The sequence below is a fragment of the Salmo trutta genome, chromosome 32, assembly GCF_901001165.1.
Source record: "Salmo trutta chromosome 32, fSalTru1.1, whole genome shotgun sequence".
NCBI lineage: Eukaryota > Metazoa > Chordata > Actinopteri > Salmoniformes > Salmonidae > Salmo > Salmo trutta.
Window position 1 is genome coordinate 5,668,810 of NC_042988.1, and position 26,484 is coordinate 5,695,293.

At 41.3% G+C, this 26,484-nt stretch overlaps 3 protein-coding genes across 4 annotated transcripts in view; 1 reads left to right on the forward strand and 2 right to left on the reverse strand.

Annotated features, from left to right (window-relative positions):
- Positions 1-1,362: 1,362 nt before the first annotated feature.
- Positions 1,363-2,285, reverse strand: LOC115170658 (protein FAM102A-like). Its single transcript, XM_029726902.1, has 3 exons — positions 2,053-2,285; positions 1,736-1,765; positions 1,363-1,527 (listed from the first exon to the last, which is right to left on the reverse strand). Exons 1-3 carry the CDS (start codon positions 2,233-2,235, stop codon positions 1,363-1,365), a joined length of 378 nt encoding a protein of 125 aa, XP_029582762.1. The 5' UTR covers positions 2,236-2,285.
- Positions 2,286-2,867: 582 nt separating this feature from the next.
- Positions 2,868-5,116, reverse strand: pet100 (PET100 cytochrome c oxidase chaperone). Its single transcript, XM_029727232.1, has 4 exons — positions 5,031-5,116; positions 4,310-4,396; positions 3,919-3,951; positions 2,868-3,585 (listed from the first exon to the last, which is right to left on the reverse strand). Exons 1-4 carry the CDS (start codon positions 5,055-5,057, stop codon positions 3,490-3,492), a joined length of 243 nt encoding a protein of 80 aa, XP_029583092.1. The 5' UTR covers positions 5,058-5,116; the 3' UTR covers positions 2,868-3,489.
- An 831-nt stretch (positions 5,117-5,947) lies between these two features.
- Positions 5,948-26,484, forward strand: part of brd4 (bromodomain containing 4) — a 65,000-nt gene continuing 44,463 nt past the window's right edge. Inside the window, exons 1-2 of one of the 2 annotated variants that reach the window (XM_029727238.1) lie at positions 5,948-6,049; positions 12,918-13,104. The gene's annotated coding sequence lies outside the window, so the exon portion shown is untranslated. Of the gene's footprint in view, positions 6,050-6,824; positions 6,841-12,917; positions 13,105-26,484 lie in introns of those variants that run through there. The other variant, XM_029727239.1, reaches the window with a different exon arrangement.

The window sequence follows — 26,484 nt, forward strand, 5'->3', positions numbered from 1 at the left end:
TCTTTATTTCATCGTATTTATTTCATTATGATGACATTCTCTACACTTCCAGCATGGGAGTCCCTGTTGAGACAGAGTTGGGCATCACTGGAAATCCAATCAGAATCAGAATCTCATTACATTACATTCAACATATAACAATTCAAGGATCAGTTGAGATCCATCTCCAATAGGCTACCTGTTCTGTATATGAGTGACACCAAGGGTTGTGGTGCCATCCTGACCAACAAAGAGTGCAAGTCCAGCTTCTGTAATAGATATAGATACTAAGCATTCGCACTCTCTATTGAGTCGTATGTCATGCTTTTAATTATACATAGGCTAGGATTAATCTGTGTTCTTGAAACCAGCATCAAGTTCAAAGCACCTTCCATGGGAGGAGGGAGCTCAAATACTGAGCCCAAGCTCTCTAGACAGAGATTTTCAACCACATCCTGGGCATCCACCCGTGTGTTCCCGACCCGAGTCAACTGACCGACAACTCTGGCCCTCTCCTGTGCCTCTGGGTTCTGACTGGGCATGGCATCAAGCAGTAGTCCCCCCTTCATCACCAGCTGCCTTCTCAGGGTTCTCAGGGTGTCCTCTGATGAACCTGAAAACATTGTGGGGTTCACTTCAAATGCCAAATGATCTTTGGTGGTTGCAGTTTGATGAGGATAGTTAATTGGTGCATCTCTGTGTTGGTGTGTTTGCCTACAAACATATTAAACAGAGGTTGTTAGGTTAACCACACAAGTCTAAGCCCTAAAGATTTGTGTTAGCTTTCCTGAGCTAATGCCTAGGCTTTAGCTCAGCAGGTTGACAGTCTTGTAGCACAGGTCCAAACCCTGGCTGGTCACGCATACCAGGCTCAGAGTGACTGGAGGTGCTTTCTCTGGGCTGCTCAACATTCTCAGATGATAAAGTTCCATTTGGTAGTGAACGCTGGGTAGGACTGAGGAAAGCACAAACAGGAGAGTGACAAAGACTATAATCGGCATAATGCAATCAAAATTGGGAAATTAATATAAATGAAGAGATGGTTGAATAGTAGTAGTGTATGTGCAATAACATCCATAATACCGTATCACTGAATAATAGTTGATCAATGCTATTAAGAAGATCCTCACACTCTGAAACATGGGTCTCCCTGGAGCAGCTGCATATGTAGGCCCACCTGTACAGGTAACCAATGAATCCAACAAGTTATACACGATCGGTTTTGTTACAAGACTTTGTTTTCACAAAATGTACTCATCAACTGCAAACTTCCATTTCTCTAAGAGCACCCACCTTTTGTTCTTTCACTATGACTTAAGCAGTGCTGTCTGAGGATTTATCTACTTCTCCTATTCTCCCCATGTAGTGCACTAAAGGAGTGCTCTATAAAGGGAGTAGGGTCCCGTTTGGACCTAAATAATTGTGGCTGACCTTGAGAAGGGAGTTGTCCAGCTTGTTGTCCTTGTTCATATATCCCTCTAGGAGGCAGTGCCGAGTCACATACCCAGAGCCTGCATACTCAGACAGGTTGAGATCGACATAACCCACCTAATAACATGGAAATTGAGGAGATATTATTACTGAAGGTGTGAGAAAAAGTGATGCCCTACGGAAAAAACAACCCTCATGCATCGATAGCTTCAACGTCTGCCAATCTAAAGGGTCTGGATAAGTGTAAGCAAGCCCTGACTATGCTATATGTTGGGAAATTGCCCATGGACATGTGGAACAGTGGTCACTCTCCTCTCAAACGTACCTTTTGGTATGACCTTCCTCCCTTTGTGTCCTGCATGAAGAGAAGAACAGGTTATTTCGTCGTTTTCATAATTTTGCTTTCGTTCAGCACATTTGAACAAGATTCTGAAATGGAACACAATACACCTCATTTTATGTATGCTGTTTTACCTAGATGGGAGATTTTATCAAATTTTACTCCACTTAGTAACAATTGCCATGTTGCATCCAAAATGGCACCCTATTCCCCATGTAGTGCACTATATAGGGAGCCATTTTGGACACACATCACACACTGTTTTGCAGGGAGAGACTCTGATTTATTTTAAGTTAGCTGACCTTGCGAACTGACAGTCTACACAAGCAGTCATCCAGGACTCCAGACAAGCTGTTGACTGCAGTTCGGCACTCAAATTCAAACATCTTTCCCCATTGCACTGAGTTGTGCAGGACTTCCAGTCTGTGGGTTATAGTATTTGTGTAACTGTGGGTGAATCTTAAGTCTTTCTTCAAATCTTGCATGTTCGCCTCTAATGCTTCCCTGATTTTTCAGGTGAGAGGACGTGAGGAATCGAGGAAAGACTACAGATTCAACAACAAGCTCCCTTGCTCACTAGAGTTGGTGACACACCATATTTCTGCTGTACCCACCTCCATGCTCACCTTGGAGATTCCTTAGTAAAGGAGCCATCAAGCAAGCGAACTTTGCAGAAAATCAACCCTGTGACTTGTGGCACATTGCCCAGCTCATCCAAGAGTAGGGAAACGGAGAAGTTGTGCGTCCAGAAGTGTTTCCCGAGCACCGTGCGGGTATGCAGGCGAGCTGCCAACCACCTACTAGCCTCCATAGTCCCGATTCCAGAGGCCCCTATAAAACTTAACTTATTAGAGGGAAGATACAGGTGACTACATGCAGGGTTGTGTTCATTAGAGCACACCGTAGCAAAACGTTTTATGACACAAAACTGAAAAATGTGTTCTCATTGGATGATTTCAGCTAGTACCTGCCAGATTCTAAATGTTTTCTCCCAACTGAACACGACTCAGCCCTAAAATGACATGTCACAGCATGGTCCAAACCACAACACAGGGGCTTTGTGACATCATACCGTTTCTAGACCAGAATGGTCATCACAACAAAAAAACAGGCAAAACCACATTTAAATTTTAATGAAGGACAATGTTGACACACCCATGTACAAAAGACATGTATTCTAAAACATACAAAATAAATTATATTCCAAGCCATATGATTCTGTCCTCATATTTCATTCACACATCTTTTTTTATGAGACAATCATACACACTCAATGTTTTACATCAACACCATCGCAGAGCAGATCATCAACAATAAAGTCGTAGTTTGATTGCAGTGAAATAAAGCATTTCATTAAAATCTTTTCAGCAAGACTATTCGGTTCAAAGGGGTAACTTGAAGGTCCCCCTCAAGCACACCCTCCCAAACGGTGTATAGTATAGCCTACATACTCCACGATATCCAAAATCCTCCAACCCCAAACGGCACCCTTTATCCTATACAGTGCACTACGTTTTACCAGAGCCCTATGGGCCATGGTCAAAGTAGTATACTAAATAGGAAATAGGGTGCCTTTTGTGACGCAGCACATGTTCTGTGCTGCGTCACAAAAGGGCCTAACAGCGGGCCTAACAGTGACACTGCTCCCCCCTCCTGTGGAACAACAAATAGAAAAACAGGCAGCTGATTGGGCATTGGGGACATCGACCTCCTCCGATTGTCTCTCTGCACGGTCCTCCTCACTCCTTCTCAGCCTCCTCCAAGGCCATCCGTTTCAGTAGACGCCGCTCTTTGCGGTCTCGCATCCGCTCTTTGAAGTCTTCCAGCTCTTTCCTCTGTAACACAGATCGTTCAGTCATAATCTACCACTGTCAATCAAAACAGTAATTTGTTTTGATTTTCAATTATGGAGGACAGAGACATTGACATCAAATAAAACATCCCCAGTCCTTTAATCCCACACCAAATCCAAACAGTTCTTAAAGGGTTATTCCACTCAAAATATTATGTTAAATTGTATTGGGAGTGGGACATTCCTTTAATATCAAATCTTTACCTCCAAAAGGGTCACTATTGGTAGGCATTGATATGTCATACTTCATTGTTCCTAAATCAAGAGAAAATGTGTAACTGTTGGCATAATAACATGACATTATTCACACACTCACATGCATCTTCTCATCGGGGGGGAAAATCTCCCTCTGAAAGTTGTAGAAGAGATCACCATGAAAGAGGAAAGTAAAAGTTTAACATTAATGAACAACAGATAAAAACGACTTATGACATGGTCATACACAAAATGTCAGAATTTGCTTTAGTTTGTCAGACAGTACTGTCAACCTTCTGACTGTCTACACAATCTAATAACATGTAGCCTAAACAAAGTTTAAAAGAACTGAAAGAATGAACCAGAGCATAATAAGCCATTGGGCTTTATTGTGTGTTAACCTCAACAATTGTTATGTATGTAGCGACTGTTGTCTCCGGCTGAAGCAACCTTAGTTCTATGTACTTTTAATCATTAAATAAATTAAATGAACCAATCATGATAACACTAACCTTTCTCTTCACAATATATTCTTCAAAATACTCTGCTTGGTTGGAGATCCAGAACATGGTCACAGGGAAGGACAAATACAGCATCATCTGATCAAAGGAACACAGACAAAATAAACGTCTATATCAAGTCACTATCATCGCTTTGTTAGACATGTTACATGATTGTCAGTATAATAGATAGCTACATTGATTTGTGTATCAGTTACCACCACAGTTATCGGACAACAATCAGGCAGATGGTGCTTTCAAGACAATTGGGAACTCTTGAAAAAAGAATGTCAGTGATCAAATCATGACGTCAGTGATCAAATCAAATCATGTGTAGCAGCCTGAATGTTTGACATCCCTACTTTTTCGTAGCAGGTTAATTTAGGAGAACTTACACAGCAGGTTGGGAGACGGAGGTTAAGGTTAGGAAAAGGGTTAGCGAAAATGCTCTCCTAAACTGCTACGAAAATTCCTGTCGAAGTGGCGTGAAAAGAGTGTGTCCCCTAAAATAACAACATTGTTGACGAGGATGATGTTACGTGACCACCTGGCTGGATAGCTAGCAAGTTAGCTACTGTAACGATCAACGTGTAGCTATTTCTACACCAATATAGAGCGTTTCGCGTGCAGTCTTTTTACTTGTTACGACTAGGATCCCTTACAAACGATAGACTGTACCCTCGCCTATGCTATTAATCATGACATTATGATGAAACAAACCTATTTTACTCACACGAAACACCTCGATTTTCACCCCCATGTTTGCGCTGCTACTGCGCCAACCTTCACACTGCACTTCCTGGTTTTCGGGTTACGACTTTTCACAAAATATCCAATCAGTGACTAGAGTCCCATTTCTTTACGGTCAGTGCTATTCGGGATCATTGGGACGTCCAAACCAAACCTTTTTACCTTTCATTATTATTATTCGTGAATAATAGTGTAGTTTTATGTAAGGGCGGCACATTTCCAACAATATTACATTAGTGCTGGATATGGGTGAATATAATGAATTACTTGATGGTGACCCTCTGATTTTATTTTGTAGATTTCATTTGATACTGTATGCCATAAGTTGATGTTTGATACCCCACACTTTTTTACATTTGTTAATTTCTTTATTAAATCAATAAGAACTCTTTACAATGGAAGTAATAGCTCTGTAAAACTTGATGCATCACCTATATTTGAAATCAACAGAGGAGTGAGGCAAGGTTGCCCAATTAGTCCATTCCTCTACCTCTTCACAGCTCAGGTTTGACATCTACTAGTATCCCAGAATTCCTTTACAGGTATTAAGATAGATGAAAGAATCAACACATCTGCACAATCAAAACAGCTGATGTTAAAGTTCACAGCTAGCTATTGCCATGTAAACGAAAGCTCAAAATAAATTGTTGCCTGGCTTTAACCCCAGGTGAGAGCAGGTGCCCGTGTAGATGGAAACAAAAAAGTCTGAGCCTTTTGGATATACACTTGTGCGTTGCTTTGCCATGTGGTATAAGGAACTGAAGTAGATAAACCACTGAAGAAGCTGATAATGTGTAGCGTGATTATTTTTGTTGTGATACAACGCATACGATTGTGAAAACTGAACTGTTCGGTATAGCAACGTACTGATGCAAACCTGTGTGCACACGACGTTACGTACTTCACGTTCTGTCTGCGCATGACGTCACCGACGACGAGAGGTGTTTGTTCTGGATCCTGGGAAAGAAAGATCCCGCGCACCTTGACAACCGAATAAACGAGGTAAAACGAATGAGTTTTTATTTAAAAAAAATTACACTGTGAATGCCAAGCCTTTAGAAAGTAATGTATTTCACACGAAGCTCCTGCGTGAGCACGAATCTAAGGACTCCGTCGTTTTTGAGGTCGTCGTAGCGTGCGCCTATTGGGAGAGAGTCGTCTGGAGGCCTGCTACTGAGACACGGGAATTAAACAAGCTAACGTTAACTGCGATATCATTTTCTGATATCTCTGACTAAGCGAACAAAAAAACGAACCCTCCAGCGTTAACGTTATGCTGTTGTCCTGATTACATCACAACCTACTCAATTTGGATTTCCACAGGCCTCAACACAAGATTACACTAACGTTATCTAAGCTAACTATCAACTACCTACCCCTCCTCATCACTAGTATTAACTAGCCTGCTAGAATGCCCAGCAAGCTAGCTACCTTGCTATCACTTGCCACTGGTGGTTGACTGAGTAGTTAGCCAGCTAACAACATCAACAGTATTTTGACAACTAGTTGATTAGCTAGCAAGTAAGTCAACTAACGTTACGTTTTCATATGAGCTCTGCTTGTTGTGTTGGATGGTATGTGCTTACATTCTAGAAGAGAAGATACGCAAGAAACGCATGCTTTTCAGTTCTAACGTTAGCTCGGTAACTAGCTGGATTTTTAACAAATTGTCACTTTTCGATGTTAACGAGGATGAAAGTGTTTACTTCTCACATAGCGGGCCTGTCAATTTGACAATGATGACAAGTGACGGGTCATACAACGCCATTTGCGTTCCCTCAACAGGATTTGAAGTAGGTAATATTTCGGAACTACGCCAAGGATCCACAACTGTAATGTAAACTTAGCTTGTTAGCTAACGTTAGCTGCTTCGGACTGGACTCTTTGTATACCTGACGAGACTTCGTTTTAAGCGTGTTCTCTTGCTCGATTTGGCGAAAACGTGATATCTGCACTTATGCAGTTGCCACTAAATGAAGATAGTAACAAAACATTTGAAAAGGCGTTCGGTATTTAGAATAAGTACTTGGAGCTGCTTGCTTACTTACAGTCGCCATTTTGTGTGGTCTGAAGAGAACTGGATAAACGTTGGCGTTTTATAGAACATTTGTATTTATTTGACCATTATTTTACTAGGCAAGTCAGTTAAGAACTGATAATTATTTTCAATGACGGCCTAGGAACAGTGGGTTAACTGCCTTGTTTAGGGGCAGAACGACAGATTTTTACCTTGTTAGCTCGGGGATTCGGTCTTGCAACCTTTCGGTTACTAGTCCAACGCTCTAACCACTAGGCTACCTGTAAGGAAACAAGCCGAATTGTAATTTTGTTTGTATGAAATCTCATCCATATAGTGAACCTTGTTGGTGTATTTCAAAGTACAGTAACTTAGCCTTGTTTTCCGTGAAAATGAGTTATGCTGCTGCTGTCGACCCTGTACTTTCGCTTTGACTGATTTGATTTGATTTTATTTGGATCTCTTTTAGTCCCCATTTGGACTAATCTTCCAAGAGTCCTTAAATATTAAAATACAATTTATATACTGATCACTCTTGACTTTGGCATAACGTTAGTATCACCTGATTAGGGTCAAAACAAGCATTTCACGTGTTGACGTTGTCCATGCCATATATTTGTATCTGTAAGTACACACACACAGCCCCACTTAATAGTATTTTGTCTACTCTATGTACCAGGACCCCTCGGAGCTGTCACGTCTTTTCTCTGTTGCATACCTTTTCTGACAGTCGATTGCATTTACCACTAACGTTATTGGTTAAGTTGAATTGCTTTTATGGAGTTTTTAGGTTAGTGTGTTTGTATGTCCATCCATATCTATCTACGCTGGTACCAAATGCATCTGGATTTGTGTCAAAAGGCAGTGGAAATGGTGAGGGAGAATCCAATAAAATGTACTGTAAACACAAGGGGGTTTGAAAGACAGGAGGGGTGTTGAGTTTAGAGGAAGAACAGGATAATTTGGCTAACCCCTTTGATCAAGTCAAATGTGTGACCACTCCACTGTTCAGCCTAGCAACAAAAGTAGGATGTAACAAATGATTGCCAGAAAAATGCATGCCAAATTTTCACAGTATTAGTTGAGCGAGAAAGTTAGGGATGAAATGAATTTGGGATGTGACAAAAGGACAATTTTTCTTAACGCTTAACGCTTAAACTGCTATTTTTACCGTGTTTCCATTAAAATGATAAAATGCATAAAGTTCCACGTAAATTCACAATGGAGCTTTGCTACTGTCAGCAATGGTTTTGGGTCTCACGGTGCTTCCCTTTCAAATGGTTAAGCATTGCACCTGTACTACATTTTAGATTTACATTTTAGTCATTTAGCAGACGCTCTTATCCAGAGCGACTTACAGTAGTAGTTTTACATTACATACATTTCAATTCATTTCATACATTTTTCCCCCCGTGGGAATCGAACCCACAACCCTGGCGTTGCAAACACCATTCTCTACCAACTGAGCCACAGGGAGGCCTACCATTACTGTACCTCGTCATGTTTGCATTTCTTTCTCATTTAACTTTTCAAATTATTGCCGTACAGGCCTTTGCTGCTGTCGCTTGCCTTTCGCTTCCATTTTCCAACTGTTAACAATGATGACTTAGTCGACTCCAAAATAATAACTCCTACGATTCAGTGTTTTTGGACCGGAGGAGACTGATTAGTTGCCGTACTTCCGAGAACACTTGCATCTTTCATAGCTTGCGAGGGGCGGAGAGAGAGAACAGGGACACAATATAGGCAGGTTGACCACCAGGCAGACAGTCAGAACCGTGCACTTAGGCCTCTCTATCGGCAATCAAGAACTCTCGCAATGGAATGCTGTATCTCACAATTTCTTGGCTTGCAGTGTCTCGAACCTTCAATTAAGCAGGGCCTAGCATCAGTGAATTGACCAGGATACTGAGATGAAAGAGATGCAACACTTCGCTCTCACACAGTCACACACAGTATGTGCACAGGTTTGGTAGCCAGGGCAACAAAACAGCGGAGAAGTTGAACACTCTTAGTTGCGGAACTAAGACTCAGATTTGTCTCTATTAAAATACACGCCCAAAAAAATACTACGCTTGCAAAGTTTAACAAACCATACAACTCTATGCACAATAATTACTTTTAACAATTTCCACAGAAAATTTAACACATTTACTTGAACAGTGCAGATGCAAATTTTGGTACTAGAATGACAGCACAAATAGCAAAAACAATCATTCGGTTACCAGGCATTGCATCTGCACTCAAGTAAATTAGTTTTAGTACAAATTTTATGTGAATGTTTTAAAAAATTTTTTTTATAAGTAGTCCAGCATCATTCTGTTACTGTGGAATTGCCCTCTATCTTACTTTCTTGCCCTCCTCAAAAATCTGTGGGTACTCTGTGGTTGAGTAACCATGGTAACTCCATCCTTGGCCTAGTTGTAGGTTTTACCTCTGAATGGAGGGGAGTGCTGTGGAATGAACAGGGAGCAAACAATAAAATCCATACATTTTATTGGATAAACGAAAGCCCTTCATTTCAAAATCTTCCCGTTAATCATGATTCATTAATCAATAATGATTCAGTCTTGATTAGTACCATGATGTTATGGTGAAACTATACAAATAGTCTAATATTAAACAGCTCATGTGGATTTTCTGTCTGTCTCCCTCATGAAATTGTCTGAAAGCAGCTCCTGGAACATTGACAGCATCTAGACTGTTGACTTGTCACACCTCCCTTGTATGCTATTCCATTAAAGCCTTTCAGTAGCGCCGTGCCCGGCATACTTTTGGTCATGTAGTGTATGTGGAGTTGGTCCCGCCTTTGCTGCTATAACAGCTTCCGCTCTTCTGGGAAGGCTTTCCACTAGATGTTGGAACATTGCTGCGGGGACTTGCTTCCATTCAGCCACAAGCATTAGTGAGGTTGGGCAGTGATGTTGGGGGATTAGGCCTGGCTCTCAGTCAGCGTTCCAATTAATCTCAAAGGTGTTCGATGGGGTTGAGGTCAGGTTTCTGTGCAGCCAGTCAAGTTCTTCCACACCGACCTCAACAAACCATTTCTGTATGGACCTCGCTTTGTGCATGGGGGGATTGTCACGCTGAAACAGGGGAAGAGCCTTGCCCAAACTTGCCACAAAGTTGTAAGCAAAGAATCGTCTAGAATGTTATTGTATTCTGTAGTGTTAAGATTGCCCTTCACTTGAACTAAAGGGCCTAGCCCGAACCATGAAAAACAGCCCCAGACCATTTTTCCTCCTCCACCAAATTTTCTAATAAATGTATATTTGTCACATGCACCTAATACAACAGGTGTAGACCTTACAGTGAAATGCTTACTTACAAGCACTTAACTTAAAATGCAGTTGAAAGAAAATAGCATATATATATATATATATATATATATATAAGAACAACAAATAATTAAATATCAGCAGTAAATAACAATAGAGGGGATATATTCAGGGGTACCGGTGTCGAGGTAACTGTGTACATGTAGGTAGAGTTATTAAAGTGGCTATGCATAGAGAGTAGCAGCAGCTTGGGGGGGGGGGTAGCCATTTGATTAGCTGGTGGGTAGCCATTTGATTAGCTGTTCAGGAGTCTACAGTTGGCGCTATGCATTTCGACAGGTAGCATTCTCATCACTTCAGAGAACACATTTCCACTGCTCCAGAGTCCAATGGCGGCGAGCTTTACACCCCTCCACCATGCGCAACGCCAAGCATTGGCTGATGTTAGGCATGTTTGCAGCTGCTCGGCCATGGAAACCCATTTCATAAAGTTCCCGACAAACAGTTCTTGTGCTGACGTTGCTTCCGGAGGCAGTTTGGACTAGAGGTCGACCGATTATGATTTTTCAACGCCGGTACCGTTTATTGGAGGACCAAAAAAGGTCGCTGCCGATTAATCGGCCGATTTTTATTTAATTTATTTGTAATAATGACAATTACAACAATACTGAATGAACACTTATTTTAACTTAATATAATACATCAATAAAATAAATTTATCCTCAAATAAATAATGAAACATGTTCAATTTGGTTTAAATAATGCAAAAACAAAGTGTTGGAGAAGAAAGTAAAAGTGCAATATGTGCCATGTAAAAAAGCTAACGTTTAAGTTCCTTGCTCAGAACATGAGAACATATGAAAGCTGGTGGTTCCTTTTAACATGAGCTTTCAATATTCCCAGGTAAGATGTTTTAGGTTGTAGTTATTATAGGTATTATAGGACTATTTCTCTCTATACGATTTGTATTTCATATACCTTTGACTATTGGATGTTCTTATAGGCACTTTAGTATTGCCAGTGTAACCGTATAGCTTCCGTCCCTCTCCTCGCCCCTACCTGGGCTAGAACCGGAACACATTGACAACAGCCACCCTCGAAGCAGCGTTACCCATGTAGAGCAAGGGGAACAACTACTCCAAGTCTCAGAGCGAGTGACATTTGAAACGCTATTAGCGCGCACCCGGCTAACTAGCTAGCCATTTCACATGGGTTACACCAGCCTAATCTTGGGAGTTAATAGGCTTGAAGTCATAAACAGCGCAATGCATTGCGAAGGGCTGCTGGCAAACACACAAAAGTGCTGTTTTGAATGAATGCTTACGAGCCTGCTGGTGCCTACCATCGCACAGTCAGACTGCTCTATCAAATATCAAATCATAGACTTAATTATAACATAATAACACACAGAGCCTTAGGTCATTAATATGGTCGAATCCGGAAACTATCATCTCAAAAACAAAACGTTATCCCTGTTACATTGCACAACCTTCAGTGTTATGTCATAATTACGTAAAATTCTGACAAATTACCCAAAGTGTTGCATATACCCTGACTGCGTGCAATGAACGCAAAATGACACAATTTCACCTGGTTAATATTGCCTGCTAACCTGGATTTCATTTAGCTAAATATTCAGGTTTAAAAAATATATACTTCTGTGTAATGATTTTAAGAAAGGCATTGATGTTTATGGTTAGGTACAGTCGTGCAACGATTGTGCTTTTTTCGTAAATGCGCTTTTGTTAAATCATCCCCCGTTTGGCGAAGTCGGCTGTCTTTGTTAGGAAGAAATAGTCTTCACAGTTCGCAACGAGCCAGGCGGCCCAAACTGCTGCATATACCCTGACTCTGTTTGCAAGAGAAGTGACACATTTTCCCTGGTTAAAAGAAATTCATGTTAGCAGGCAATATTAACTAAATATGCAGGTTTAAAAATATATACTTGTGTATTGATTTTAAGAAAGGCATTGATGTTTATGGTTGGAGCAACGTTAATCGGCCATTCCGATTAATCGGTCGACCTCTAGTTTGGACCTCTCGGCAGTCCCGTTCTGTGAGCGTGTGTGGCCTACCATTTCGTGGCTGAGTCGTTGTTGCTCCTAGGCGTTTCCACTTAACAATAACAGCACTTGCAGTTGACCGGGCAGCTCTAGCAGGGCAGAAATTTGACAAACTCACGTGTGCCACGTTTAAAGTCACTGAGCTCTATAGTAAGGACATTTTACTGCCAATGTTTGGAGATTGCATGACTCCCCCTTGCACACCTTTCCTTGGTTTCTTCGGCGGCATTGCCTAAAAACAGCAGTCTGGTTGCATCAGCATGAAACAACGTTTAGGGCCATTGTGAATCGGATGTAGGCGTACATATTAGAATAACACACATGCCTCTTATGTGTGGATCGTGTCAGCTCTACTGGTGACATCTCTATCTGCCATGTACGTTGCACCTTACTGAATGCGACCCAGATTTGTCTAGATCGTAGGGGTGTTTGTGCGTGCGTCGTGTTTGAGAGTTTGCTTCCCTCTCTCTCGCTGGTGTTCTCATGGACTGTCCTCTCTGTTCTCTTCCCAGGTGTACCCCCCTCTTCCTCGTCAGCAGTGTGCTCTGTGAACTATTAGCTGGGCCTTGGCCAGCGTCTCTAAGGGGACTCTTCTCTGGATCGGAAAAACGGGCCGGCCCACGCGGCAGCTCCCTTTGCTGAATGAGGCTGGAGAGGAGATGCACTCTCGTATAAGGATCTCCACACAGAGATACACATGTAAGTTTATCATCTAACGTACTAGTATCTTTTCCTCTGGAACCCTGACTGAGGGAAGAGTATAGCTTCCCTGGCCATGTCTGTAGTGTGTACTGGATCGTGTTCAGTAGGGAGAAACTGTTTTGAATTGAAGTGAAACAGGGAGGCACTAGGCTAATACTTGAATTTGTTCAATGCAACCACTGACTGTAGTTAATGCTCCACTGAACAAGACCTAGCTCTGCAGTGGAGAGTTTCCGTGACATATATCCATCAAATAACATGGCAGCCTGTGTATGTCTGCTAAAGTGACCCCGAGACAGGAGGTGTGTGTGCGCATTCGTGTTTTGTTCTGTTTTGAGTTTCACAATGTTCTTGTTATGAGATGGGTGCCTGGCGAAAGGATATGAAAGGGCTTTGTTTTCCTGGTTTTGTCCTTCAGTGTACTATTCTATTTCTGCATCCCCTCTCCATCACCTGCTTTATACCTCTCGCCCTTGCACACGCACAGCTCACACGCACTCATACTACAGTCTGGGCACGTAAACACACACACAAACACACACCCAGAGCCAGCAGATTGGCTGGCTGTCTCCTCGACTGGGGTCCCTGTTGGTTTTGGCTGCTCTGTTGCCCACATGATTAATGGCCTCTGAAGTCTGAAGGCGCTTCCTCCTCCTGGCCCACTCTCATCTCCTGTGTGTGTGAGAGAGAGACAGTGTTTAATTCTTGTGTATTTTATTCCTCTTGCGTTACTTTTTATTACATTTTTTACTCTGCATTGTAGGAAAGTGCTCATAGCAAGCATTTCACTGTAAAGTCTACTCCCTTTGTATTCGACACATCTGACAAGTAACATTTGGATTGTGTGTTTCTCCGCTGCTGTCTCCCATCCCCCCCTAATAATGCAGGCAGCCAGTCCCAGGCAGCCCCCTCTTCCCCTCTCCCACCCATGACAATGTTGCAGTGAGTGCTCAGTAGGGTTGGGCGATGTCAACCTTTGTTTTATGGGTACATCATCACGATAGGACATTGTGATATACGATTATATCGCCCGTATTGTTCCCCCCCCCCAAAAAAAATGATACATTTACGGAACTGGAGAAATCATGATGAAAGATAATGTTTTAGAAAGTCTGGCAAGTGCATGCAATGGCAAATATTTTCTAATATTCCATTCTGGTGGAGGAGCAGAACAGGTTTGTGTGTCTGTCTGTGTGGCGCCCACATGATGGAGCAGTGACCGTCTGAGGAACGGGCTGTCTTACCGTAGTAAGCTAGGTTATAGGCATACATCATGGGCTGAGTAGAAGCGGTCTACTGTCTTCAGAACTGGATAATAATTGCTTTATTTGCCTCATAAAACAATAGAAACATGTATATTGTCTGGTCTGTCTCATAAAGCTGTGATTGAAAATAAGTAGCTTAGGCTATGGAATTTCATTCTTATTATTTTTGAAAGCCACAAGGACTTTAGGACAGCACCTTAATATTTTGGGAAATAAGCCACTGTTCCTAATTTTAACTTGTCTTAAAGTTTTTCTGATAGGCCTAGTAGGAGGATAGGCTGTTGGCCATTTGGTTTCTCATGCAAGGATTTTCCCGGCTCGCATAAATCATTTCTTTCTTAACCCCTTAGAGTCACTGTCTAATTAGCGTAACAAAAAAATCCCCATCAAAATCCGTCTAAGCAAGAGCTATCAGTTTTTTGTTTCAGTCCGTCAACGTTCTGCGGCTGCGGTGGAAGGTAGCAGAGCTACAGCAGTGTTTGTCAGACCAGGAGACATCCCGAAAATCGGTCTTCTCCCGAAACTGTCTGAACGGTTTGGCCTAAAAATATGTTCCCTCTGTGGAAGATGAGACTCTCACGAACACGATGGTGTTCTCCGTTTTGCTCTACGACCCTCACAAGTGTCACTGGACTCGTCTGAAGTCGGTACCGCCGATCTGTCAACTTCTGTCTGTCGCGTCCGAAGAGTTTGGGCAACACACTATTAGGACCCCTCCATGGAAAGCTGAGACTCCCACGAACATGTACATGCTTTAGGATGTCCACAAGATTCGTCTGAAGGTAGCCCAGTTCCATTTGAAAAAATGTATGGAAGTAAATATGGAAGTAGTTAAATACGGGTAATACATTTATTTTCTGATCTTAACGCTCAGATATAGGAAATACTCTTAAACAAACTTTGATACATTATTTTGACTCTGTTTTTCCATGTATGAATCGGTTATTCAATGCATTGGGCTAATAGCAGTAATGTGAAATTCAAGTCTAATATAGAAATCTATATTATTCAATTATTGCACCCACGTGCATCAACGAGCGTCTGCGTTGCCAAGGCCTAAAATAGAAGTCAGTTCTATTTGTGACGCAGATCGCGCTGCAAGTCCTGCCTCTCCCATTTCCTCATTGGTTTATAGAAGCAGGTACCCACGTACCATCTCCTCATTGGTTATACCCACGTGGGTGATTGAAAGACAAACTTTGTTCTCGGTCGTAGTGGTAATACTATGGAAGTTTAGATGCCAATCACCATATAAGTTCAAAGAAGAAAAAACCTGGAAGGAGGAGAGATGACTAGAAACGATTCAGTTGACCGTTTTATGTGTGGATTAATTGTCGGAGTAGAGGACCTTGTGCATTTCAGGTAAAATAACAACTCAATGTTTATATCCCAGGACAAATTAGCTAGCAACAGCAAGCTAGTTAAATAGGACAAATTAGCTAGCAAGTGCAAGCTAGACACTTGCTAGCTAATTTGTCCTATTTAGCTAGCTTAAATTGCCGTAAATGTTTAATGCTTTTCGACCTGTCCCCAAATTAATGTAATTGGTTGGAGTTTTTGATATTTTAATTTATGCACGATGGCGCACGCGTGCAGCCGGTTTGGGTTCCGTGTTAGACTCTCGGGGGTTAATAAGCTTAAACTTGTAAAAAAAATCTATAGGATATTGTTTGTTCTCTCTCATTTAATAGTCCTCTGGCTACCTTACATTTTTAGTGTCTCCTGATGTGGTTTATGCATTCTTGTGGACTTAGAACATCCAATTTAGTTGTTTTTCTATTTAGAAAAGTTGGATTTTTGAGAGCGAAAAAAATTAACAGGAAAAACGGAAACCTGTAACAAGAACAACTGAGAAAATGGAATCAGGCAAGAGAAAATATAATTCTATAGGGGCCTAAATACCTATGCATCCAACGAAACAATGTTTTCTGACTGAAAATGTTTGTGCTCTTTTGGTGGTATTCGACGCTCTGTCTGTCCTACATTCTTCTCTTGCGGAATTTGGGGGGAAAACTATAAAGTTATATAACATATTTATGGAAATAGGCTATATAGCAAATAACAATAGGCAAATTACTTTGAATGTCTCTTGTGTGCTGTCCTGCTGTGCGATGCGAGACTTCCTGCGCAGCGCTAGTCGCGTTGCTATAGGCTGGATTGGTCCCAAATGGCACCGTTTTCCCTATACAGTGCCTTCGGAAAGTATTCCGACCCCTTGACTTGTTCCATGTTTTTTTTACGTTACAGCCGTATTCTAAAATGTTCAATAGTCCGCCCCCCCCCCCCCTCAATCTACACACCACCCCATAATGACAAAGCAAAAACAGTTTTTTAAAGACATTTTGCTAATTTTATATATATAAAAAACAGAAATATTACATTGTACATAAGTATTCAGACCCTTTACTCAGTACTTTGTTGAAGTACCTTTAGCAGCGATTACAGCCTCAAGTCTTTTTGGGTATGATGCTACAAGCTTGGCACACCTGTATTTAGGGAGTTTATCCCATTCTTCTCTACAGATACCCTTCCCCAGATCTGTGCCTCGACACAATCCTGTCTCGGAGCTCTACGGACAATTCCTTAGACATAATGGCTTGGTTTTTGCTCTGATATGCGCTGTCAACTGTGGGACCTTATATAGACAGGTGTTTGCCTTTCCAAATCATGTCCAATCAATTGAATTTTCCACAGGTGGACTCCAATCAAGTTGTAGAAACATCATGGATGATCAATGGAAACAGGATGCATCTGAGCTCAATTTCGAGTCTCGTAGCAAAGGGTCTGAATACTTATGTAAATAAGGTATTTCTTGTTTTATTTAATAGATTTGCAAAAATGTCTAAACCTGTTTTTGGCTTTGTCAATATGGGATACTGTTTGTAGATGAGGATTTTGTATTTATTTAATACATTTTTAGAATTGTGCTGTTACTTCACAAAATGTGGAAAACGTCAAGGGGTCTGAACTTTTCGAAGGCGCTACTTTTGCCCAGGGCCCAAAAGAATAGGGTACCGTTTAGGACGCAGCCCCAGCCTCTTAGTGGGTGAAGTTGGAGCTTTGTCACTCTGGCAGCTGCTGTATTGTCCCTGGGTCGGGGTGCACGTGGACAGTCTGGGAGGGGGGTGCTGCTAGGACAGTGTCTGCAGTACACTGGGGGTGTCTAAAATGGTCCTTGGGGGTGTCTAAAATGGCACCCTAATCCCTAAAGTGCATTATTTTTGTCCAGAGCCCTATGGTACCATAATCCCTGTATAGTGCACTACTTTTGACTTGAACCCTATGGACCCTGGTCAAAATAGTACACTACATAGGAAATATAGGGTGCCATTTGAGACGCATCCTTAGACTGGCTGTACGTGTGAAATCAGATCTGACACATCTCTTACTGGTCGCTGCTAGACAACAGTATAGAAATCAGTGCTCGGGGGGGTGTTATGGTATCTCACAGATATGGGAAAATTGTAATTGAGTATGCTAGTCCTAGGCTTGTGAACTCATTCTGTAGTGCGTGTTTGTGACTTCATTGATTGGGAGGTTTACGTGGGGTCAGCTTGCCTCGGGCAGTTGAAGTCGGAAGTTTACATGCACCTGAGCCAACTACATTTAAACTCAGTTTTTCACAATTCCTGATATTTAATCCTAGTAAAAATTCCCTGTCTTAGGTCAGTTAGGATCACCACTTTATTTTAAGAATGTGAAATGTCAGAATAACAGAGGGATTTTATTTCAGCTTTTATTTCTTTCATCACATTCCCAGTGGGGCAGAAGTTTACATACACTCAGTATTTGGTAGCATTGCCTTTAAATTATTTAACTTGGGTTAAATGTTTCGGGTAGCCTTCCACGAGCTTCCCACAATAAGTTGGGGGAATTTTGGCCCATTCCTCCTTACAGAGCTGGTGTAACTGAGTCAGGTTTATAGGCCTCCTTCCTCGCACACGGTTTTTCAGTTCTGGCCACACTTTTTCTATAGGATTGAGGTCAGGGCTTTATGATGGCCACTCCAATACCTTGACTTTGTTGTTCTTAAGCCATTTTGCCACAACTTTGGAAGTATGCTTGGGGTCATTGTCCATTTGGAAGACCCATTTGTGACCAAGCTTTAACTTCCTGACTGATGTCTTGAGATGTTGCTTCAATATATCCACTTAATTTTCTTTCCTCATGATGCCATCTATTTTGTGAAGTGCACCATTCCCTCGTGCAGCAAAACACATCCACAACATGATACTGCCACCCTCGTGCTTCACGGTCGGGATGGTGTTCTTCGGCTTGCAAGCATCCCCTTTTTCCTCCAAACATAATGATGGTCATTATGGCTAAACAGTTCTATTTTTGTTTCATCAAACCAGAGGACATTTCTCCAAAAAGTACGATCTTTGTCCCCATGTGCAGTTTCAAACCGTAGTTTGGCTTTTTATGGCGGTTTTGGAGCGATGACTTCTTCCTTGCTGAGCGGCCTTTCAGGTTATGTCGATTTATAGGACTCGTTTTACTGTGGATATAGATACTTTTGTACCTGTTTCCTCCAGCATCTTCACATGGTCCTTTGCTGTTCTGGGATTGATTTGCACTTTCGCACCAGATACGTTCATCTCTAGGAGACAGAATGTGTCTCCTTCCTGAGCAGTATGACGGCTGCGTGGTCCCATGGTGTTTATGCTTGCATACTATTGTTTGTGCAGATGAACGCGGTACCTTCAAGCGTTTGGAAATTGCTCCCAAGGATGAACCAGACTTGTGGAGGTCTGCAATTTGTTTTCTGAGGTCTTGGCTGATTTCTTTTGATTTTCCCATGATGTCTAGCAAAGAGGCATTTAGTTTGAAGGTAGGCCTTGAAATACATCCACAGGTACACCTCCAATTGACTCAAATGATGTCAATTAGCCTATCAGAAGCTTCTAAAGCCATGATTTAATTTTCTGGAATTTTCCAAGGTGTTTAAAGGCATAGTCAACTTAGTGTATGTAAACTTCTGACCCACTGGAATTGTGATGCAGTGAAATAATCTGTCTGTAAACTGTTTTTGGAAAATGTACTTGTCATGCACAAAGTAGATGTCCTATCCGACTTGCCAAAACTAGTTTGTTAACATGTAATTTGTGGAGTGGTTGAAAAACGAGTTTTAATGACTCCAACCTAAGTGTATGGAAACTTCCGACTTCAACTGTACATAGGCTATGGTGGGATTGAGGATTTTTTAATTTATTTTTTGCCCTTTGAAACCTGCATTGTAGAGAATGCGGATGTGATCACAGAATCCAGACATTAAATCAGAATTCAGAAATATTATATGAACTTAGTAGGAAAATCAATTATCATAAGACAAAATGCATCAGTGATTCATATTTTCCTTCAACTTTCTGATGTGGCGAAAACACAGGAATGCCCCTGTTTGTGTGTCCGCGCGTTTGTCTACCACTTTGTGTAGCCTGGACTAAATATAAGCCTTCCACAACCATAATAACTTCATTATTTTATAAAAAGTTTAACCTGCTTTTTTTGCAATAATCAATGATCTAGCTTTCAAGTCTGTGAAAATGTCAATTTTGTTACAAAGTTAAGCAGAACCATTCATATAATGCACATTCACTAATAATGACTAACTTGTTGTAGCACTGCAGGCATTATAGATTGAGACCTGTGTTCATTTTCTATCTCTCAAGCACAAGCCCACGTGCTAGTGAGTAGCCAGCTAATCTTTAGATTTCAAGTTTAGCCAACGTGGATCTATTTGCTAACTAACAAGGTAGTTGAATTGTTATGAACACACCCTTCTGTCCGTCCTCAACCGTTTGAACAGCATGTTAGCCTGTCCACTTTGTTCAGATGTTGAAATCAAGTGGCCTACCTTATTTCTCAGAATGAGAACCAGTTGCCAATAACTTACATAATTGTTTTATGCTTATTGCAGATTTCTAAAACAGACCAGACAGCTAGTATATGTCTTTGGCTAAAATGCTGCTAGTTGTACTGCAGCGTGCGACGCTGCATTCATTTTCCAGAATCAATGTTCATTGATACTCCCATTTTTAGTAGTTTCATCTGCGCCCAATTTGAGGAGTTGATACCCTTTTTGTCTCATTAGAAAGGTTAACTACTCCTGTATTACAGTAAAATGTGTTGCGGTGTCCATATGCCCAAATCAATTGGACCAAACCTCCGAATGCAAATAGCGAGTTGAAGCTCTTGTCAGAGAAGAAGTGATCTTTCATCTTTGTTATTGTGAGTGGCAGGGGCTTGTGTTTGTGTGTAATTTGGAAGGTGCACAGAAGGAGACGAGACCAGAAAGACATCCTGAGCTTGATTCTTGCAATACAGTTATTTGAAATATCATGCCAAACATACATTTGAATGAATTCAATATGTCGCCTAGCCCTACCCGATTCTCTTTTGCCCTTGAAATGCTCAGTCTTGTGTGGGTGTTAAGAAACAAATGTGAAGATATTTATATACACAGCCCTGGTTGGCTGATAGGATGGTCTAGAGCTCACCCCCTTACCCAGATGAACAGTCATTGGTCTGTTATAATCAGATCAAATTGTGATGTCATGATGTGGGACAAAAGTTCCATCCCACCCGAACAGGCTGAAATTCCAGGCATTTGTTTCCCCCAAACATCTCGTACACAAAAAGGGCAAATCATAATTTTCACAATTTCAGACTGTTATTTCAACTGCATATTGTGGAAATATCTTCTTTTTTTACCAGGAAAATCATGTTTTTTAACTGCACTGCCATTTTAAAGTGTGTGTTTTTTAGTGCGATGGGGGTGAAGATTCTATTACAGGGAGGAAGGAGGGGAGCCAAGACCTCTGTCTTCCACACATCTGGTGTGTGTGTGTGTGTGTGTGTGTGTGTGTGTGTGTGTGTGTGTGTGTGTGTGTGTGTGTGTGTGTGTGTGTGTGAGACCCTGCCTGGCAGTGTGGTTCACTCCACTACTCCTCCACACTCACGCGCTCCCCTGGAGGCTAGCATTCCCCTGCTGCCCCTCTATCTCGTTCTCCATCTGAGTGTCTCTCTTTCTCTGCCTCTTTCTCTCTCGCTTTGTATCTCTCTGAGTACATTTACAGTGCATTCGTAAAGTATTCAGACCACTGGACTTTTTCCAAATTTTGTTAAGTTGCAGCCTTATTCTAAAAATAATTAAACGTTTTCCCTCATCAATTTACACACAATACCCCATAATGACAAAGTGGAAACAGGTTTTTAGAGGTTTTAAAAAAAATAAATGCCATATTTACACAAGTATTCATAAAAATCACTCAATTGAGTTTAGGTGCATCCTGTTTTCATTGATCATCCTTGATGTTTCTGCAACTTGATTGGAGCCCACCTGTGGTAAATTCAATTGACTGTCTATATAAGGTCCCACAGTTGACAGTGCATGTCAGAGCAAAAACCAAGCCATGAGGTCGCAGGAGTTGTCCATAGAGCTCCAGGATTGTGTCGAGGCACAGGTCTGAGGAAGGGTATCTGTAGAGAAGAATGGGAGAAACTCCCAAAATACAGGTGTGCCAAGCTTGTAGCGTCATACCCAAGAAGACTCGAGGTTGTAATCGCTGCCAAAGGTGTGATGGATTCCTAAACTTGAAATTGGGTTAATTATCAGGTATTCTATTGAAATATTGAGTGCTGTGGTTTAGAGGGTCTTCACCAGAAGTTAATGTTTATCTGTTGGAGGAAGGTATATGGTGGGTGCAATTAAGTTTGTTTTCCCTACACTCAGTACATTCCAATCTTACGTGGTAGGCATTGATAAGGGGAGAAAGTAATGGATTAGCGATGAAGGGGGGTCGAGGTCAGGTCACGTTAAGGGAGAAGGAAAAGTTTATTGCCCGCATCACTTAGTTTCCTGCCTAGCAATAAAGATGCAATGTTTAGCGAGAAGGAGGAGACTCCACCCAAAGTGGGGTACGTATACCACCACTATTGTAACCATGTTTTTGTCGATTTCAGCAGTTCGATCCTTTGAGAAGAATAAACTTGGTTTAAGCTTTCATAGTGTCCGAGTTCTTACTCTGATAATTAGATCCTAAAATGTTGCTTTTTAATTGTGTATCGTTTATAGATTGAGGGGTAAAAAAACGATTTAATCCATTGTTACGTTAAAGCCTTATTCTACAATGTGGAAAAAGGTCAAGGGGTCTGAATACTTTCCGAATTGAAAATAAGAATTTGTTCTTAACTGACTTGCCTAGTTAAATAAAGGGAAACATGCACACTAATTGAATATTAAACTGATTATGGCAGAAGGCCGAGTATGGCATTAGTCACGTAAACACCTTACTCGACTTTATCTTAATCAGTATAAGGGCGAAATCAAAGTAATCATACTCCGATTTAAAACCTGTATTTCTGACAAATGTTTCATATTATTAGTACACTGCTTAATCGGCGTTCCAGCTGTATATTTGGTCTATGTGTGTGCCTTCACCGGAAGCGCAAGCAAGTGAAGTGAGTTCTAAAAAAACATCAGTATGCATCTTGGAAATAGTTTTCACATCCAAACTTTGTCCAATCTCAGAATCAAATAGTCTTTGCAAAAATAACATGGCCACTGTGGTAGAGCGTTGATTTTGATTGCCAATTTTTCTGCATTTGTTACAAGTCCCATCAAGTAGCCTGATTTCAGATGTCATATGAACAGGATTATTAGAGAAGTCATTCTTGCAAAGCATATTCATGTTTTAATTGAACTATTATATTAAATTGAGTCTACAGTCGTATTATTGTGTGCATGTAACTGCACTCTTATCTCCCTCCCTCTCTCGTTCTCCATCTCTTTCCCTCTATTTTCCTTTCTCTCTATCTCACTCTCTGTTGCATAACACAATCAGGTGATTTAGGTCAATTGAACAGTGAACAAATGGTCTGACAGACAACGATATCTGTTCCACACAATACATTTCAACCTGAACCTTTGTTCTGTGACGTTGCACCCCCCTGAACAGAACCCTGATCTGTGCCTAGGAGCCATGAGGTAAATGTGCCCCAGGGGTGTCGTTCAGTTGGTTGAGCTCAGTGTGCTACTCAGGGTTTTCGTTAGCCGGTAGTAGCCGGCTTTTGTCCGTTTTAAAAATAAGGAAGTGGACGATAAATAAAATTGGCACCGGCCAATTGTCAGGGTGAAGTAAACTTTATTTTTCTGAAGCATACATTGGTTGTATGAGTTTGTGATCTATCGTCCCAGAGTCTGTTTAGGCTATTTCTTTCTCGACAAACGGATCAATAGAATATGTAAACTTTTCTACTCTGGTGGATAGTAGATTGACAGGCTCATAGGCGGCATGTCCATAAGGCTAGGGGAAGCTTTCCCTAAGTGAATTAAATTGACAAAATGATATAGCCTTATTAGCCTACTCCTGTCTATACAGAAATACAATCATTCAAAATAGGCTACTAAAGCATGAATTGGCCGCAAAGGATCATTAGCTTCCCCTAGCCTTACCAAATTGTTTTTATATTTTGCCTAGAGTCACATTGCCTGTAATCGGAAGGAAAGGCTGCTCGAGCAATTGGTGCAGCACATGCTGCAAATACCAAATACATTATTGTTGAGTTGCACCTATCAGTGAAAAGTATAGGCCCAGCCAGTAATTTCACAATATTTCCAAATTAAATCGCAGGAAAACATACTTTGGAATGCAAATGGCTATTGCTGTAAAGAGAAGACAATGAAAATATACTGATGTCCTTTTAGTTATTCAAATTCTCAACTTAATTGAGTGAACAATATTAGGCCTATCTCGGCCATATCCCCGGTGCTCACGGCACATATTCACTCTCATTGTTGGGTCAGTGCCACATAAGTTTGTTTTTGGACAATTTCTTCCAGTTTAAATGGACGTCATTCTATTTGTGTCTCCCCTTATCGTAGGCCTATTATATGGACAACATTGTTTTTATCGATCTGTTTGTCAGTGTCCGCACAGTAGGCTACCCTGTCATTTGTCGTATTAAAAAAAGATAATGCAAAAGTTTAGTAGAATTGCATGAAATGTGTTTTTCCCGTGCAAAGAAAGATAAGATGAAACGTATCTGATATAGCCCAGACCTCTACACTATCTGCATTGAGCGGTCATGAGCGGTCATTTTTTGCGAACAGTGATTGAGTTCTATTATTAGCCTGAATTACGACTGTCTAAACTACTCATCACATTACGAATAGTAGGCGATCTTACATGAGGCTGCAAATGCGATGATTCACGGAAGGCTTTATTATTAAGGTGCGTTTTTATGGGGGAAATGTGCTTCCCCAAACTTGAAACTCAGGCTTTGCCTATGCGTAGGCTAGTGATTTTGCTGTTCTTTACTCGTCCTGTTGGCTGAGGGAAAAGAAAACGTGGACAGTTATTCTAACGTCTTCAAAGTGCAAGGAACGGACCGCACATCCTTGCATCCTCGACTTGAATGTTCAGTTAAGATGAATTTACCATAATTGAAATGTGCATTCTGTCATTCTGAGCACCGTGGGTGGTCGCCCTAATCAGGTTACGCACCCATATGGGTTCCGGTAAATTTCTCAAATGTCCAGTAAATGCAAATTCTGGCGCCACATTTTCATAACTGAAACCCTGGAACTACTGTACCCTCATAGACAACCCGGTCTTAATTACAGCACAGCAGGCTTATTGCCCTCTCTCGTGCCCAATCTCTTTCTCCAGTTGTATGTGACGTGGTTTCCCTCTCTTATCATCATGTTGGTAGACAGTAGGTACGAGGTACACTCCACACACTGATTAGTGTCAATGTAATGTCCTGATGAGGTGAATCACTGTTGTTTCTGAAGACAGTTGGCTGGATGATTTACGGGGGGGGGGGGGGGATTAACTGTCTTCTGGGGAACGCTGTAGCTGTGTCACACTCTCCCCCTCAAACACACACAGCCTTGAATAAAAGGACCACTTGCTTACAAGTGTTTTATTATGCTTGTAAAGCAAGGGGTGCCATTCTGTTAACTTGTGTGGGAATTCCATGATTCCACAGTATATTGTTGGGCAGTACGGTGGTTCTTCTTTTAAAAGTTGCGCCGTATTTGCAGCACAGCTTGTGGGCTGCCGCAGAATTCTATTGCACGCTATTTAAGTGTCAGCCATTGTTGCCGTTAATGCTAGTTAGTGTTAGTTTGACCACCAGAGGGCATCTTTGAGAAGCATTTGACAGTTTTTAATATTGGCTGTACTTGAGTGTAAGAACATAGTATATTGGATTGACTTTAAGAAATTTAGCTTAATTAAATTAATATTTTGGAGTTTCTATTCCAAGAAAAAACGAAACCCTCGGGGTTTCCGTTAGGAAAATATGGCGCTGTACAACGTGACCGGTCGGGAGTAGGCTACTTAACCTCTCTAGGGCCGGCGGGACGAAATCGTCCCACCTACGTAACAGCCAGTGGAATCCTGTGGCGCGTTATTCAAATACCTTAGAAATGCTATTACTTCAATTTCTCAAACATATAACTATTTTACAGCATTTTAAAGACGACTCTCGTTAATCTAACCACACTGTCCGATTTCAAAAAGGCTTTACAACGAAAGCAAAACATTAGATTATGTCAGCAGAGTACCCAGCCAGAAATAATCAGACACCCATTTTTCAAGCTAGCATATAATGTCACATAAACCCAAACCACAGCTAAATGCAGCACTAACCTTTGATGATCTTCATCAGATGACAATCTTAGGACATTATGTTATACAATACATGCATGTCTGTTCAATCAAGTTCATATTTACATCAAAAAACAGCTTTTTACATTAGCAGGTGACTAGCATGTGACTAGCATTCCCACCGAACACTTCCGGTGAATTTACGAAATTACTCGAAAAAACATAACAATTATTTTAAGAATTATAGATACAGAACTCCTCTATGCACTCGATATGTCCAATTTTAAAATAGCAGCAAAGATCCTCAGTCTTCAATAAACAGAGGCAAGAAGAACAACACCTTGTCAGACAGGCCACTTCCTGTAAGGAATCTTCTAAGGTTTTGGCCTGCCAAATGAGTTCTGTTATACTCAGACACCATTCAAACAGTTTTAGAAACTTTAGGGTGTTTTCTATCCAAAGCCAATAATTATATGCATATTCTAGTTACTGGGCAG